The sequence below is a fragment of the Gracilinanus agilis genome, chromosome 1, assembly GCF_016433145.1.
Source record: "Gracilinanus agilis isolate LMUSP501 chromosome 1, AgileGrace, whole genome shotgun sequence".
Lineage (NCBI taxonomy): Eukaryota > Metazoa > Chordata > Mammalia > Didelphimorphia > Didelphidae > Gracilinanus > Gracilinanus agilis.
The window spans coordinates 716915909-716932321 of NC_058130.1; the positions used below are offsets into that span (position 1 = coordinate 716915909).

Here is a 16413-nt window from a genome sequence, read left to right on the forward strand (position 1 = left end):
CAAACATTTTAAAACCACTTAGATGTTGTACTTAAAGGCAAGAGATACTGTATTTGTTGACAGTGTGGCTTTGGGCATATAATTTAACTTCTCTTCTAATAGAATCAGATTCCTTCCTTGTAAACTGAGGACAGTGATGCCTGTAAAAAACCTTAAGAAACCATCAGATGGCTCTTGCTGTGTAAATGGACCATGCCATAGATCCCTATGGAAAGCAATTCTTATGTCATTCAAAATTTGCTCAGGATGTAGGGAACGAGGCAGGGAGGGTTCCCCATCACCATGATTTAAGGACAGACACCAGGACTCCAGGGCCAGAGAATCAAGAGCAGGAGGAACAAGTGGGAGCCAGAGCTGGCTACCTGAGGGCTCGGCTGGCACCAAGAGGAAGAACATTAGGGGAGGAGGGCCAGGACCCAGACGGGAGAATCCGAGAGAGCCGTGGTTCTTGAGCACGGATGGATGAGGGGCCCACTCTCAAGCCAAGCCTGGGATCCAGTGGTGGTGGTGGTCTTCCCACATCCATTCTTCTGTTTTCATTGGAAGGTTTAGGGATTGGTTTATTTTGGGGAGGGGGACTGCTGAGCACCCAGCAAAGGGACAAGAACAAGAACACCATACTGTGCAGTAAAGTTAACATAGGTGTTTTTTTGGAATGTAAATTCCTTTCAGAATTCTTTATGTAAAGTTGAGTGGGCCTAATGCAAATTTATGTAAAGCATGAACTGTATTTTGAAAGGTCTGGCTCCTATTTCTGAATCTTTGAAATCTGCAGAACACTTTTCATAACAGTTCTGTGGGAAAAGTAGGACAAATATTATCTTCCAAGTATGAGTAAACTGATGCCAAGAAAGCTAAACAGATTTACCTGAGGCCAAACAGCTAGTAGTAAGGCCTTCGGGGCCTGTCTCTAGACTCCAAATAGAAGCCTTTCTCTCCTACAGTGCCCCACTGATGCAGGGAGCCTGGCAGCTTGGCTCCCTCTGCCACCCCAAGGCAGGGAGGTAAGTGTGTCAGGAAAGGGATGGGAGGCCCAACTAAGGAAGGGCTGAGCCTGGGAGGGCCCCACCCCATCCCCCTGTTGTGCCAAATCAGACCCTTCCATCTAAGCTGCCAATGTCCCAGCTGTTAGCAGCCTTTGCACGCAAAGGGAACTTTGCACGCGAGGTACACGTGGAGAACATTGACTGTAGCCCTCTGATGGATGAGGCCAGACGACTCTGCTGAGCCCAGCTGTGAAAGAATAAGGACCCCACTGAGAAGAGGGGAGAACAATCACCATTTGCCAGACCATTCATCCCATAGAGTGGTTGGCTGAGAGCAGGGGGGGGGGGGGGGCAGAGCTACCAGCTGAGTTAATGGAGTTAGGAGGCAACCCTCCTACAACCCCCTACTACAGGGGCCTGAGGGCAGCTTTCAGGGGTCCTGGTAAACTCACTGGGCACAAACTTCCCTTCTTCCCATTATCAGAACCTTTCTTTAAAGGCTAAGAGAGACCTTGAAGATGATCCAATAAAACGCTCTCTTTTTCTGGTTAATGAAACAGGGAAGTGATTTGCTCAAGGTCAATAGCCCATTAGCAGAAATGGCACTGGAATCCAGGTGTCCTTGTTCGGAGGCCAGAGGAAGGAACAGGGAGGAATCACACAAATTCAGAGATGACAGTGACCTCTGTGCATCTGCTTTAATGCCCACCAGAACAGGAAGCCCCTGTATAACAACCCCAAACAATAGTCAAGCAGCCACCAACACTGCTTCCATCTCAGAGAATAGCAAGAGATTTAAGGCTCAAGATCAGCCTAATCCTGGGGTCCATTTATTTTCCTTTATTTGGTTTAGAATGACAGATACAAATCAGGTGGGGTGTTGAGACTGGAGGGGAGAAGAGGAAAGGGGGACCGTCTGGTTTGGCCTGATTTGATCAGTAGCAGCATTGCTGGCCTTGGAATCTGCCTATCTGGTATTTCAGTCTGGGGCAGGATGTAGAGGGGAAAAGAAGATGCCTGTCGTGAGAGGGCACTGTATATCTTAGATCCAATTCCCAAAGGTTCAAGTGCCATCCCAGGTAGTCTTGGTGTGGGGCAAAGGGGAGGGCAATCTACCACACATGCTAAGTCGGCACTAAACATTGATGAAGTACCACTCTGTGAGGTACGTGATGAATGCCACACCAGCCACAAATTGAGCTCTGGCTGTCAGGGAGGAAAAGGCCCTAAAGTTTCAGGGATGCAAGAGGTAACGCCTTGTCTCCCCACTGATTCTCCTCTGGCCACCTGGGCCTGATGAGCAAAGGAAGCAGGCCCATCCTTGCTGTTATGGGGGCACTCTGCTAGAGATGGATGGCAGATCTTCAGCTGCCACTTTCTAAAGAGGGAAGATTCAGATGGAAGCGTGCCTCAGCACTGAATCCGGCCTAGAGAGGGGCACTCAGTTTCTGGGCAGCTAACAAGTGGGGAGAGGACCCCAGCTCACTAGATAGAGCCTCAGGCAGTGGTGCTTCTGCCTCAGTCCTTCTTTTCGGGATGCACAAAGAAATAAATCCACTCCAGCCTGGCTCCACCATCAGGCCCCACTGGGGAGGGGCCCGGAAGGTCTGAGGCCTCCCTCCATGGGGAGGGGCTGATGCTTCAGCCGCTGTTGCTGCTATCTTCACTGTCTGAGTACGCCCCCAGCTGGCTCAGGGAGGAGGAACTGGGCAGCCTGAGCGATGATGTATCAGCCTCCTTCAAACTCTGCAGTATGCCTACAAAGACAGGCTGGGGTCAGCTTGTGTTGAACCCTCTCCCCAAAGCCACAGCTCCACAAAGTCATGGTTCAGCAGAGCAGGGCATGAGGGAAAAAGGAAATAGCCCCTTCCTCCCAGCACCCCCTCCTGCCTCTACACCTTCAGAATTAGCTTCCATCAGCAATCCATATCCCAGGCATCTTGGATAGGAAGGGAATCAAGGCTCAGAAACAAAGCTATTCTCTGCACCTGCACAGCCACCCTTTGCCCCCTAGTGGCAGTCTGAAAGATGCTTCTTTCTTATTTCTTCAGCACACAGGAGACAGACCAACAATTTGAAAATCATATAAAAAATTCAGAAAATAGTGCCTTAGAGACTGTCTAGGGGGCTTAACCTGAGGTTCACAGATTTTCACGGGGAGTCCATGAACCGGGATACCAACAAAAAGGTGTATCTTTACTTTCCCTAACCTTGACATGAAATCGAACCTTTGCTGTAACTTCAGTCACATCCCACTCTTCATGACCCCATTTGGGGTTTTCTTGGCAAATACACTGGAGTGGCTTGCCATTTTCTTCTCCACTGATTTTAGGCAAACAAAAGTTAAATGATTTGCCCAGGGTCACAGAGTTAGTAAGTGTCTGAAGCCATATTTGAATCCAAGTCTTCCTGACCCCAGGTCTGGTGCTCTATCCAATGAGTCATTTTGCTGCCTCTTAAAATTTTACATTTCCTTCAATTATTTAAAAACATTATTGGGAGAAGAGAGAGTGTAGGCTTCAATGTAAATATTCCAAAGGGATCCAGGACACACAAAAATCTCTGATTTAGACTAAATTTCTCATTGTATAGATGAGGAAACTAAGGCTTTCTAGCTCTAAATCCCAATGACTTCCTTCTCACAAGTGGCTAAGCCTGGGGCCCATTACCTGTACTTGGGGTAGGAGAGCCTACATGCCCATTGCTGCTGCTGGGTTTCTGGGCAACTGGCTTCTTTGCCACAACCAGGCCTGCCAGCTTTGACTTGCTAGCAAGTGCACCCACACTCCGATCCCAGCTCTCCAACTTCTGCCTCTTTAGCGGTGGGCCCTGAGGAGGGAGAGTAGGCCAATGAGATAATCTCAAAAGTCACTCTTCAGAATAACTATGAACCCTTTCATTTGGAATTAGTGCTCAATCCTTTTTTGACTGCTGTAATTCCTACCCATTCTCAGATGAGAAAACATGCAGGGGCCTTTGTAAACTTGACAGTGCTAAATAAATGTTGGTCACAATGACTATCTGCTCATAACAAGAGGCTATTCTTTCTGAGCAATACTTCCTGCCAATGGGGAGTCCAGATACTATGGGGCTGACAGCCCTTTCTGGCTCAGTTCACAATGGCTCCACACCCAGAGGGATGGAAGGGGCCAAATTCCCCCAAATCACTTCTTGAGAAACCTTCACAAGGCTGGACACCCAAGGAGCATGTTCCTCAAACCCCCAGGATGGAAATTGAAAAGGTAGGAGGTGGCCTAGGAAGAAGAGGTAGAGAGGACAGAAGGCATCTCTGCTGGCAGCTGTTACTGTCATTATTTAAAACCAGAAGATACCATGTCTAGGAGGGACTTTAAAACAATTTCAGCTGGAAGGGTCCTTCCAAACACCAAACACTTATCTGGGGAATATTAGTGGGAAAGGGGGAGGGAAAGGGAAAATGGAGGAAAGGGGAGTCATTTTTCCCACCCCAGCCCTACTTAGTGAGTGCCAATGCTCTGAATAACAGGATTAAACATAAACTCCAGTTTGGTATTCTTATTCTTCCTTGCTTTGTTTGCCCAATAGTCAACACAGTGCCTATCTGTTTCTCTCAACACAGTGCCTGGAATACAGTGGGTGCTTAATAAATACTTGCTGATTGATCAATACACTATGCTCTTCTGATCATCTGACTGGTGGTCAAACCTATGACTTAACTTCTTTATCAGTCTCATCTCTAAGACTCAAGTTTGTGTGGCCAAGCTGCAATAGCGTCACTCCTCTTTGCCCAAACTCCAACCCGCAGTCACATTAATTATCCAGTGGGGAACAGGGAGATGGCTCTGGACTTACCTCTTCTAAGATGGCTGTGGGTTTGGGCCGAATGGATAGCTGGGAAGGTACAAGGATGGGCTCTTCATCGGAGTCAGAATCTTCAATCAGTCGCCGTTTCCTAGACTGTTCCATCATGGCCCTGGGGGATAGACAACTGCCTGTGATGGTTTACATGGTTTTTTTTTTTTTTTACATGGTTTCTCTTCGGGCGGGCTTATATATCTTTATATACTTTAGAGGCAGAGTGGATCATGCCCTACAAGTCTTCAGTTAGTTGCTACCTATGGACAGTGCCCCTTCTCTCCCCTCACTGGCCCCCAAAGTGTCTGCCCTTCAATCTCTCCTAAAGGGAGTGGCTCCAGAGTTGCTCCCCAACCAGCATGTCACTATGACACCATGGTGCATCAAGAAGACATCCTGAGCTGTGATTTCCTAGCACCATTTACTCACCTTTTGCTCTTTCTAACCTAAGAAGTAGAAGTGGTGGCAATCCTACTGAAGAAAGGGTATAGTAGGGTCTGCCTTCAGGGCTGAAATCTGAGCTAGACTTCCCAGCTATTTTTTTTTCTTTCTTTTCTTTAAAACCTTTACCTTCTATCTTAGAATCAATACTGTGTACTGGTTCCAAGGCAAAAGAGTGGGGTTAAGTGACTTGCCTGGACATACTTGCCCACACACTAAGAAGTGTCTTCTCCCATCTCTGAGCCATCTAGCTGCCCCCTCCAAGCTATTTTCATTTTATGAACTTGACAGAATTCTAAGGGGTGTGGGGAGAGGAAAAGGGGGTGAAGGAGTAAATACCCATTTGATATCTTATCTGTTTCTATCAACACTCTTAAGGCAAGGAGTTTTATCTTCTTGGAAATGAAGAACCTAAGGTCTAGGGTCACCACAGATTATTGAGACAGTACAATTTCAAAGAATTTAGATAAAGAAGAGGTAGACTCCTGTGGCATAAGGATTCTACAGGCAAAATCCACTCAAGAGGAATGGGAAGCTCTCTAGAATGAGCACAGATTATCCCAATAAGGATCAAAAATTTGCATTTTAATATCTAGAAAATGAAAGAAATGGTGAGTAAATGAATATGAATATAAAAAAGTGGTATCAAAATGTCAGGAATGCTAAAACTCAGAATGAACTGAGGCTTGTGATGAATACAAATACTAAAGACAACAAAAAGAGCAACCTTTTTTTTTTTTTAAACCCTTAACTTCTGTGTATTGACTTATAGGTGGAAGAGTGGTAAGGGTAGGCAATGGGGGTCAAGTGACTTGCCCAGGGTCACACAGCTGGGAAATGTCTGAGGCCGGATTTGAACCTAGGACCTCCCGTCTCTAGGCCTGGCTCTCAATCCACTGAGCTACCCAGCTGCCCCCTAAAAGAGCAACATTTTAGTTGCTTTTTTAGTTGTCTGGTGGCAGAAAGAAAATTAAGAGGACATAATCCTTGCCCACGGTAGATGGTGTGATGATAACAGAATGAAGGTAGAACTCTTCAAAAGCATTTCTGGCTTCTGAATATGTGTAAGTGACCTCCTCCCTGATGGTTGTACGTTGGCTGGCTACCTCCCTCATCCCTGAAATTTCTTCATAGTTGGACAGTTCCTCTTCCTTGTCTTCCTAATCCCAGCTTGATCCCAACTTGAGGCACAGCTTTGCTTCTACGGCTGCTAACAACTTTCTATTTGCAAGGGAGACGATCCTATAGAGCTCCCAGGGTTACTTCTATCCTAGACCCCCTGTGTGGTCAGAAGTTCATCTCTAAACTATGCAATCTCATGGAAAATTGGAGTCTTAGAGTTGGGCAAGGACCTTAGCAGTCATTTAGTCAACTTGAGCAGGAATAATGGTGTAGTGAAGAGTAATGAACCTGGAAAAAGGAGAACTAGATGCAAGTCTCCTTAAACTTACTAGATGGATGACCATGGGCAAGGCATTTAAACATTTTGAACTTCCATTTCCTCATCTATAAAATGGGTACAACAACAGAAATTACCTATAGCTTGGTCTTATAAGATACATAAACTTTAAAATATTACAGAATATGAATGAGCATTTTTCTTACAATATTCCTCACAAAAGGCATCAGGTCTCTGTTTGGAGACCTCCGATGATGAAATGTTTACTTCCTCTCAGGGCAACCCACTCCATCCACATCACTTTCCTCTGACACCCCACAGGTTGTCAATGTCCTTCCCAAAATGTATCACTCCAACCTGAAGAAATGCTCATTTTCTTCCCATTAAGCTTACTCCATTTCCCTTTGGTCTTCCTCCTGCTCTCGCTGGCGTTTTTCTTCTTCTGATACCCGATACTGCTGTAACATTGCCTCAAAGTCCACATTTGCCTGGCGCTGGTTGAGTTCCTTTAGTTCCTGCAGATTCTCCAGGACCTCCATCTCTAGCTTGGAGTCCTTAGTTCGATTCTCCAGCACCTGGGTGGAGGTGGCAAATGGACAGCAATGAGCCTCAGGGGCAGTAGGGGTTTTGGTCTATTTTCCAAACTTGTGAGGCTGTTTTCTCATCTGTAAAGTGGGGAGGATAATACTTGCATCATCTGCCTCATGGTGTTGCAGTGAGGATCAAATGCAATACTGTACAGTCATATTCTATGTTGCTATGTCTTCTCTTCTCAGTTAGACTGTAAACTCTTCTTTCCAGGATTCAGAGCCCTTGCTATCATGTCTCTACCTTGATAATAGATTTAGGGTTATGGAGAGACCTGGGTTTGAATCTTTCCTTTGACATTTACAAGGTATGCCACTTTGCTCAAGTCACTAAACATCTGAGTTTCAATTTCTTCATCTGTAAAGTTCATAAAATATATCAACTATGCCCATTTCACAGGGTCGTTTAATGAAATAACATGTCATGAGAAAATATATATGTAAAGCATTTTGTATAACTTAAAGTTTTCAAATGCCAGTTGCTATTATTATTATTATCATCATTCCCTCTTTAACCTTGCTATTTCCTAAAATACCATAAAAGCTGGAAGGCAGCCTGGGATACCTAGAATGGTAAGAGGTGGAAATGAACTTTAGAACATCCACCATCAGGGAGGGGCTTAATTGCAGGCTGGCTTGTTTCATGCCTTCTGGCTCTGGCACGAAATTCTTAGCACTAGAAGCCAGCTGCCATGCACCAGGGGCTTCTCAGACCCAGGGAAAAGTCTGGCTCAGAGAGCCAGGACAGGAAGAGTAGAAAGTGGCCTGGATGTGGAGATAAAGACTTGAATTCAAGTCTTGGTATTGATACTTATTAGCCAGATGACTTTGAGTTAGTCACCTTTCCCCAAGGGCCAGCTTCCTATCTAGAAAACTGGATTAATAAATGACTTAGTCATTCTCAGCATACAGTGATCCAAGACAAAACCTAAGAGACTCAGGATGAAAAATGTCACCCACCTCCAGAGAAAGAACTAATGGAGTCTGATTGCAGACTAAGACACACTACATTTTACTTTCTTTCTTCTTTTTTTTTTCCCCCCCTCTGAGATCCCTTCCACAAAATGACTAACATGGAAAAATGTTTGACAGGACAGCACATGTAAAATCTTTTATCAGATTGATTACTGTTTCTGGGAAGGGAGAGGGGTGGAAGGCACTGAAGGAAGGTGGGTTAGAGAATGTAGAACTCAAAATTTAAAAAACAATTTAATTTAAAAATTGTTTTTGCATGTAATCGGGGAAGAAACAAAATATTAACAATTTTTTTTTAAAAGTTGGACTAATAATTGACTAACTATTGACCTCTCAGGGCTGGTGGGAAGAAAGAACTTGATAATGCTTAAGGCACAAAGAAATATGTGGTATTATTATTATTATTATTATTATTACTCCTATATTACCTTCATGGGATTATTTAATTCTTCGTCTTCTCTTTCCTTTTGAACCCTTTTCTCTTCCTCTTCCAGGAGTTTCTCAGCCTGGAAGTTCCGGGTGGCTCCATGTTCCATGGTATAATCCGTATTCTCTGGGTCAGTCTGGGGGGAAAGAAATCAATTTTATAAGAATACAGGTCATGGTCAAAAGTGGTCTGACTCAGAAATAAATATTAAATAGCTTTCAAAGGAAAGAACAAAGGTTGTAAAAAGACCCAATTGGCCAAGCTGAGCAACACCTAAGGGAGCATTTTGGGTCCTCAACCTCCACAAGTTGATGGCTAGGAATAATTCTATTTCAGAATGATTTGGGGGAGAAGAGGTCACAGATAATGATGCAGTTATCTCAGGACAAGCCTGACCAGATCTGATTGCACATCTTCCTCATTTCTCATTTTATGGGACAGCAGAAAGAACACAGTACATGGAGCCAAACACCTTGGCTTCAGGCCTGGTTCTCCTATTTCCTTGCTAAGAAACTCGGAAAGTTACAACTTCTTTAAGCTTCAGTTGTCTCATCTGTAAAATGAGGATAATATCTAGCTCATAGACTTCTTGTAAAGAAAGCACCTTATAAACTCTGAAATACCATATGAGAACAAGTAATTATTATTTATAACAATAAACTCCACAATGCCAGGAACTCTCATGCCCCTTTGCATCTCCCTTGTGGCCCTGGGTCCTGCACACAGTGAGTGCTCAATAATTATCTGTTGTTTAGCTCATTCTATGAGAAAGAGCACAGTCCAGGCAGTCAGAAGGCAAATGGAAAGCTTTTTTAAGGAATTTCTAAACCACCCACAGAGCAGGGGAGGGCATGCAGAGTTGTTTGTCAGTGCCATGGCCTTCTTGAGACAACTAAAGGACAAAGGAGTATATTCATCTGTTCTCTATCCTTTTCCCCAGAGCTAGTCTTGCCTTTATAGCTTGGGAATTTTCATAAAGTCCAGGGGATTGGTTTTAATAGCTCTGAGGGGGTGGTGGCAGCTAGGCAGCTCAGTGGATAGAGCACCAGGCCTGGAGCCAGGAGGACTTGGGTTCAAATCTACTTGTAGACATTTCTTAGCCATGTGACCCTGTGTGACACTTAACCCTCATTGCCTAGCCCCTGACCGTCCATCTTAGAGCTGTTACTAAGAAAGAAAGGGTTAAAAAAAAATAGCTTGTGGGGGGCCTATCGGGGTTGGTTAAGATCCAGGATCTTGGGAATATACCTTGAAAATGTTACTGAAAATGAAAGTTATCTGCTCAAAGATTTTTATAGCAGCATTTGATGTTATTTTTGAAAACTAGAAGCAACCTAAATGTAGAATAATAGAGAACCTCCATTCTGAGGAAGGGAACACTACCCTTCATTCCTCTCCTAGTTTCCCTTTGACCCTAGACATTGCCACCATGTATATGCCCTTTCACTGCCCACACCCCTCTTTTTCAACTCCCTTTTGTGGTTTGTCTTCCCCTTCCTTGAGGGCAAGAATTATCTTTCTTTTTCTTGGAATTGTATCCCCAGAGGTAAGGATAATGTCTGGTAAAGAGTGACCCCTAAAGAGATGCTTAACTTGACATTTCTTAAAATTAAATAAACTGTGGAATAATAGAATCCTAGAATTCAAGGAACATACAAGAATGAGGAATATACCTGGCTTAAGTCCAAATCTGACCACAGACAATTCCTAGCTGTGTGACCCAGGACAAGTCATTTAAACCCAACTGCCTAGCCCTTACTGCTTGGAACCGATACTAATTCCAAGAAAAAAGGTAAGGGTTTTTTAAACAAGTGAAGAAAAGAAAGAAATCTGGAAAGTCAGTCAATGAACATTTATAGCCAAAGGGCCTACTACAGGCAGGGTACTAAGCACTTACATGCCAAACACTATGCCAAGTACTAGGGATACCAAGAAAGACAACAATAGAACCTGCCTTCTAAGTGCATCTATTTTAATGGGGAAGACAAAAGGGAAATACTTCTCTACAAGGTGCAAGCAGAATAAATGGAAAGTAATTTCACAAGTGAAGGCACTGGTAGTTGGGGCTGTGGGGTGGAAAAGGGCTGAGAAAGGCTATCTGTAGAAGGTGGGATCTGAGCTGAGTCTGGAAGAAAGCCAAAGAAACTAGGAGTGGGACATGAGGGAAAAAGAATTCCAGGTCTGGGGAATAGCCAGGGCAAAGGCAAGGAGATAGGAGATGAAAAGTCATGGGTAACTGGATTTTAGTGGGTATCAAAGGGAGTAAAGGATAGGAAGAGATGAGGATATAAAGAGTTGTAAATGTCAGACAGAAAAGTTTCTATTTGATTCTGAGGTAATAAGGAACCACTGAGCTCACTGGATTGGGAGGGGGGAAGGGGGTTACTTGATCAAGCTATGCATGTCAGTGTCTATTTTATCCTCAGCTCCTGATGTAGACGCTGCCACCAGCTATTCTAGGATGCTGAAATCTTACAGTATTTGTGGGAAGTCTAAATCTTCCATCCTTTTGAAGTTGACATGCTCATCTTCCAGATGGGGAGAGAAGGAACAGAGATCCTCCTTCTTTTACCCCACCATCCCTCAAAATATTTTCCTCTCTGGGATTTGAGTAGGGCAGATCAGGCACTAAAAACTAGTTTCTGAAATGGCTAGATCTGATAAAAAAATCCACAGATATAACTGAGGTTCTTTTGCCAATCCCAATGCACTTCCTGTAGAGTCTCACTTCATTCTATTTAATGACTAGAACCATTTTACTCTTTCTGAAACTTGAATAACTAGGTTGTTCATGCTTAGTTCAGTGCCCTTGACCAACTGGATTCAACAGAGGTGTTCTCCCTCAACAAAAGTGCTAAAATTAGAGTATTTTTATTAGTTACTTTAAGGGTGAAGAGGATTGATTGGCTCAAACAAGCTCTACCCTCTATTCTCTCTCATATGTAGGAATATATTTATAGATAGTCTGATTTCTCGGGTTAGTTGAAGGAAGGGAATTTTGAGAGAAACCCTGGGAAAGGATTCTGGGTAGAAAGGGATTGTGGGTCTACAAGTGGAAATAACTGAACTCCACTTCCTTCTTAGATTTTGACCAAGCTGGAGGGAGGCTTTGTCTCTGCCTACAATTCCCATCAAGCTGGAGGAGTTTTGTAGTTTTGTTCTAAGAGATTCTCCCTGGAGAGTTAAGATTTTCGCGGAGAAAATCTTTGACATCCAGGTAGAGAGTTTGCTTGGAAGAAACTAATTTCCCTGAGATAGTCTTCATCTGGCAGTAATCCATCTAGCAGAATTCTATTGGCTATGGTAATTTAAAGCTTTCCCCCTATAACTTTGAGTTACTTAGTACAGAAGCCAAACCTAGAGTTCTTCCCCTTTCCTTCCTTATTAATTATTGTTATTAAATTAGATTAAGTCAGATAGCATTTAGGGGTTTGTCTTATATAGCACAGGGAGATTAAGCAGGGCCAATAGAAGAAAACAAAGGCTCTCTTTTCAAAAGAGACATAGACAGTTGGGTGGAGTTACTTTGGATATACTTAGGGTCATACCTACCAGTTCCTTTTATTCCTTTTTGTAAAATAAACTTTATTTTTCATAAACCAAGGGTTTGTGCTTTACTGGCCATGGGAAATTCCTAGGTGGGTTGTAACACCTAACAACCCTCTAGGACTCTTGCACAATACACATAGTTCAACAATTTTTGTCTTCAGCAAGTCTACTGAATTATATTTGAAAAAATCCAGAATTAAAAATCCAGGGATTTGAGAAAGTTATGCATTATTCTTTTTGATTGTTTTTCTCAATGGCTTATACTTGGAAAAAGTATATGGAGCACAATTCATTATCAGATTTAGTAGTTAGCATGTTTTCAAACTTCCAAACACATGGTGATACAATTTAACAAACAAGTATCATTTTTACAAAGTTTTAATCTCTTTCTCAGAAAGACCTAATAATAGAATGGAACCAGAAGAATTAGGCATATATTGGCTAATTCCATGCAAAAGGAAAAATGAATGAGAATGACAAAAAATCCTGACAGAACCACTGAGGAATACCTTTAAAAAGTGTTATGTTACTTTATATACTGAAATTATCCAGTTTATAGTACATAGTAACTAAAGAAGTTTAGTTGTTGGTATTGATCGATGTTAAATTTCTAATAAAATATTTAATATATATATATATACACATATGAATTTTTAAAAGACTCAGTATCTTACTTTGAAGGTGATCTCAGCTAGACAACGGGTACACTTGATATAGAAACGAAAAATGGGCAGCCCCAGATATAGCTCATTCTGTACTGTCTCCTTTCGGGCATTAAATTTCTTGCCTTTATAAATATATTCACCACATGTCTTACATCTGGAAGGAAAGAAAGGAGAGGCCAAAGAATGACTCTCCAGGTTAGTTATGAAGTTCTTCCACCCAATGGGAAATAAAAATGCCTTCCTTACTTCCTCCCCCACAAAGTGGCCCAGTTTCATGCCCTAGCATGAAAGGATTTTTACTGAAATACAGTTCTCAAAATATTTTATAAAGCAAATTTACAGATCTAAGAAAATGAAGTTCTATTTTTGAGGATTTCTGGGAGCCAGTATACAACATCGATGTGATTTCCCCTTATTAACCTTTTTTGGCCTTCAAAGCCAGAGGCAGCTAGGTGGGATTCCTTAAGCTTTGTACTGTGTGTAAAGGGAACCCCCTCCCCATAGCTCGTCCAACTTGTGTCTCTGTGCTGCATGGCTGGACATCATGTGAACACTCCAAACAAAGGTCACAGGTGAAGAGTCCCAGGAACGTGACCCAGAACTACAGGTTATGGGTCTGGGTCAAAAGAGAGAATAAAAGAGGGGTGCGAGGGGCGGGGTAACCCGCTCTCTCTATTCCCTTTGATGGTGATTGGTGGAGGACCATGGCTGAGAGAGATAGCCATGTGGAGCAACACTTGGTCAGAACTAGATTAGATTAGGCTTTAATTTCTACTTATCTGCTTTATCTATTTTAAGTAATTATTAATAAACTCTATGAAAACTAAGAATCTGGAGTTTGTAATTTAACTTTAACATATGGCAGGGAGAGGGGGTTCCACTGTATTCTTACCTCATGTTGAATGGGGCCATCAATCTCACCACATACTGCCTATCTTTGGGTAGCTTGAGTTTGGGGATTTTTGATGGATCGAAATCTGGTGGATAGTATTTCTGTAGGGAAGATAAAAAAAAAGGTAATGATCACAAAGAAGGCTAGCTTTGACCTTCATTCTCAAGCCATGGAATACAACAGGAAGAAAGTAAGAAAAAAGAAGAGTCCCATGGAGAAGATGTGTACATGTACATATGTACACACGTATATATGTACATACAGTATTCTAAGAGGAAAGTCTCACAGAAGGAATATTTATAGGATGGGGATAATCATAGAGATAGACCAGTCAAGAAGTCCATATGTAACATGGACTAGAAAACAGGGCAGTTTGGGGATAAGACATAGGGAAGGAATAGGTGAAAGAGGGGGCAAGAAGAGTTTAAAAGGAAAAAAGTCAAGAGATTATGGGACCAAAGAATTTAGAACTGAAAGAAACCTTAAAGGTCATCTAGGCCAACCTCTTACTTTATAGATAAGGAGAATGATAACTAAAGACACTGGAGAGTCCAATCAATGGGGACAGTAATTCTAAGAATGGCTAGCATCTAGATAAGAAACATTAAAAAGACTTATGACCCATATACATCCCAGGAACTTCTTGGGAAGGGGGGGGGGCAACCTCCTTCCTGGTCCCAAAACAAGGCAGTAACCCCAGGGGGAAGAGAGAAATATGGAAAGTTTCCTCCCACCCTAGGACACTGAGGGTATGACCAGGAAAAATCTGGATACTTTGGCAAGATTAAAGGAAGAAATCCAAACCAATAAACCTTCACTTGGAAAGTCTACTTTATCAGTGGACACCACCACTGGGATAAATGATAACATCTCCTTGTTAAGTTGTATGACCCTAGGTACTTGTTGGTACACTGAAACCAACATCTAAGGCTCAGTGGCTCCCACAGATCTGACTTGGACTTGGCCTTTGAAAAAAGGCAGAGATCTCACAAGGAGATTCTTTAGGAAGGACCACAGTTAAGAAAGAAGCCATTGGGAGCAGCTAGATGGCTCAGTGGATTGAAAGCCAAGCCCAGAGACAGGAGGTCCTGGGTTCAAATCTGGTCTCTGACACTTCCTAGCTGTGTGACCCTGAACAAGTCACTTAATATGTTGTCTAGCCCTTACCACTCTTCTGCTTTGGAACCAATACACAGTATTGATTCCAAGACCAAAGGTAAGGATTTAAAAAAAAAAAAAGCCACAATGCTCTCTTTCCTCCACTCCAACTACCAACCTCCCTGACTTCCTTTAAGTCCCAAGTAAAATCTCACTTTCTATAGGAAGCCTTTCCCAACCCATCATCTTAATTCCAGGGCTTTCCCCTCACTAATTATTTTCTATTTATCTTTTATACAATTTTTATCCCCCCCACACACATATTGCATGTTGTCTCCTCCATTAGATCCTTAGCTCCTTGAGGGCAGGCTTGTCTTTTTGTATCCCCAGAGCTTTGCACAGAATATGGTAAGCCCTTGCTAAATGTTTAGTGAATTAAAATTGAAAGAATTTCTCGAGTTGACCTAAGATTCCTGGGCCTTCGGGTCTCAACTACTAGGAGATTGTATCATTCATCCCAAAATCCGTGTCAACCCTGGAGTTGGTCCACACTTTCCCAGGAGGTATACTGATATTCCCAAAGCCAGGGCAAACACGGTTTGTGTCTTCTGAGTAGCTACTAAAGCCCTGATGGCAAACCTATGACACGAGTAGCCATTTTCGATGACACGGTTGGCATGCAGCCGCATGCCGAGTTATGCTATTTTTTTCTCAAAGAGACACACCACCCGAGTTATGCTCGTTTTTTTTGGCGAATTTTGACACACCAAGCTCAAAAGGTTGCCCATCAAGGTAAAGGAGGGAGCCCCGCCCACAAGGGATGAGGGTGGGTGGGGATAGGCCAAGACAAACCACGCCCCCCAGGGAGGGAAAGCAAGAAGGGAGCCCCACCCCTCTCAATAAAGGGGGAGGGGGAGCAGCCCCGCCCCATTCACAGCAGGATGCCTAGAGCCCCGCAGCGAGCAAAGTCCGAGCCAGCACCAGGACACGGAGGGAGGAGCCTTAGGGAGATCCGCCCCTGAGTGGGTAGTGTCTCACACCCAGTCACCAAGAAGGTAAGAACGTGGTGAGCCCCACCCCAGGGAGGAGCCATGCTAAGCCTGGCCCCCGGAGGAGAGAAGTCAAAGGACCTGGAGTATCGCTTCCGCTACCAGCGTGTTACTCACATTTAAGACTTTTCTTTCTGACATCTTGGCGTCACTTCACAAACCTTCCCCGCAGTCAACAATTCACCAACCGCTCCCGGCACTGGTCACCGTACAGCAAGCTCTCTTAACCCTCCAGTCCACTTCCCGGAAATGCCCCGACCGGGCTAACCGCGCTCATTGGTCGAGGTGTTATGGCTCATCCCCTTCCGGTGACGCGCTCTCTCATTTCCCCCCCCCCCCCTCTCCTTCAGGCTTTTTTCAAGTGGTTCCTGTCTTTAAGGGGTCCGAAGGCTCCCTGGCTCGCCGCTGCAAAGGTTCCGAGGACACAGGAAAGATTCCTTCCCCCGAGCCACGGGAGAGAAAACCAAAAAACCTAGGACCGGGAAGGGAAGAAGAGAGGAAAGGCCTCTGC

The 16413-nt window shown here is 43.6% G+C and overlaps 1 protein-coding gene across 2 annotated transcripts; it reads right to left on the reverse strand.

The window, feature by feature from the left end:
- Positions 1–1811: 1811 nt before the first annotated feature.
- Positions 1812–16169, reverse strand: YJU2 (YJU2 splicing factor homolog). Of its 2 annotated transcripts, none has more exons than XM_044658503.1 (8): positions 16020–16169; positions 13756–13856; positions 12873–13017; positions 8651–8785; positions 7054–7235; positions 4818–4938; positions 3662–3815; positions 1812–2743 (listed from the first exon to the last, which is right to left on the reverse strand). In XM_044658503.1, exons 1-8 carry the CDS (start codon positions 16041–16043, stop codon positions 2628–2630), a joined length of 978 nt encoding a protein of 325 aa, XP_044514438.1. In that variant the 5' UTR covers positions 16044–16169; the 3' UTR covers positions 1812–2627. The 2 variants fall into 2 exon arrangements, with proteins under 2 accessions (XP_044514438.1, XP_044514437.1); XM_044658502.1 differs by having other exon boundaries at positions 3656–3815; positions 16020–16168.
- Between the last annotated feature and the right edge of the window lie 244 nt (positions 16170–16413).

Excerpts from the sequence above, each read along its gene's own strand:
- YJU2 (XM_044658502.1), bottom strand. The coding sequence starts at position 16,043 with ATGTCAGAAAGAAAAGTCTTAAAT. Across the intron at positions 8,786-12,872 it reads TAGCTGAGATCACCTTCAAA|ACTGACCCAGAGAATACGGA; the intron begins GTAAGATACTGA and ends CTTTCCCCCCAG. Across the intron at positions 3,816-4,817 it reads CCACAGCCATCTTAGAAGAG|GGCCCACCGCTAAAGAGGCA; the intron begins GTAAGTCCAGAG and ends CTCCCTCCTCAG.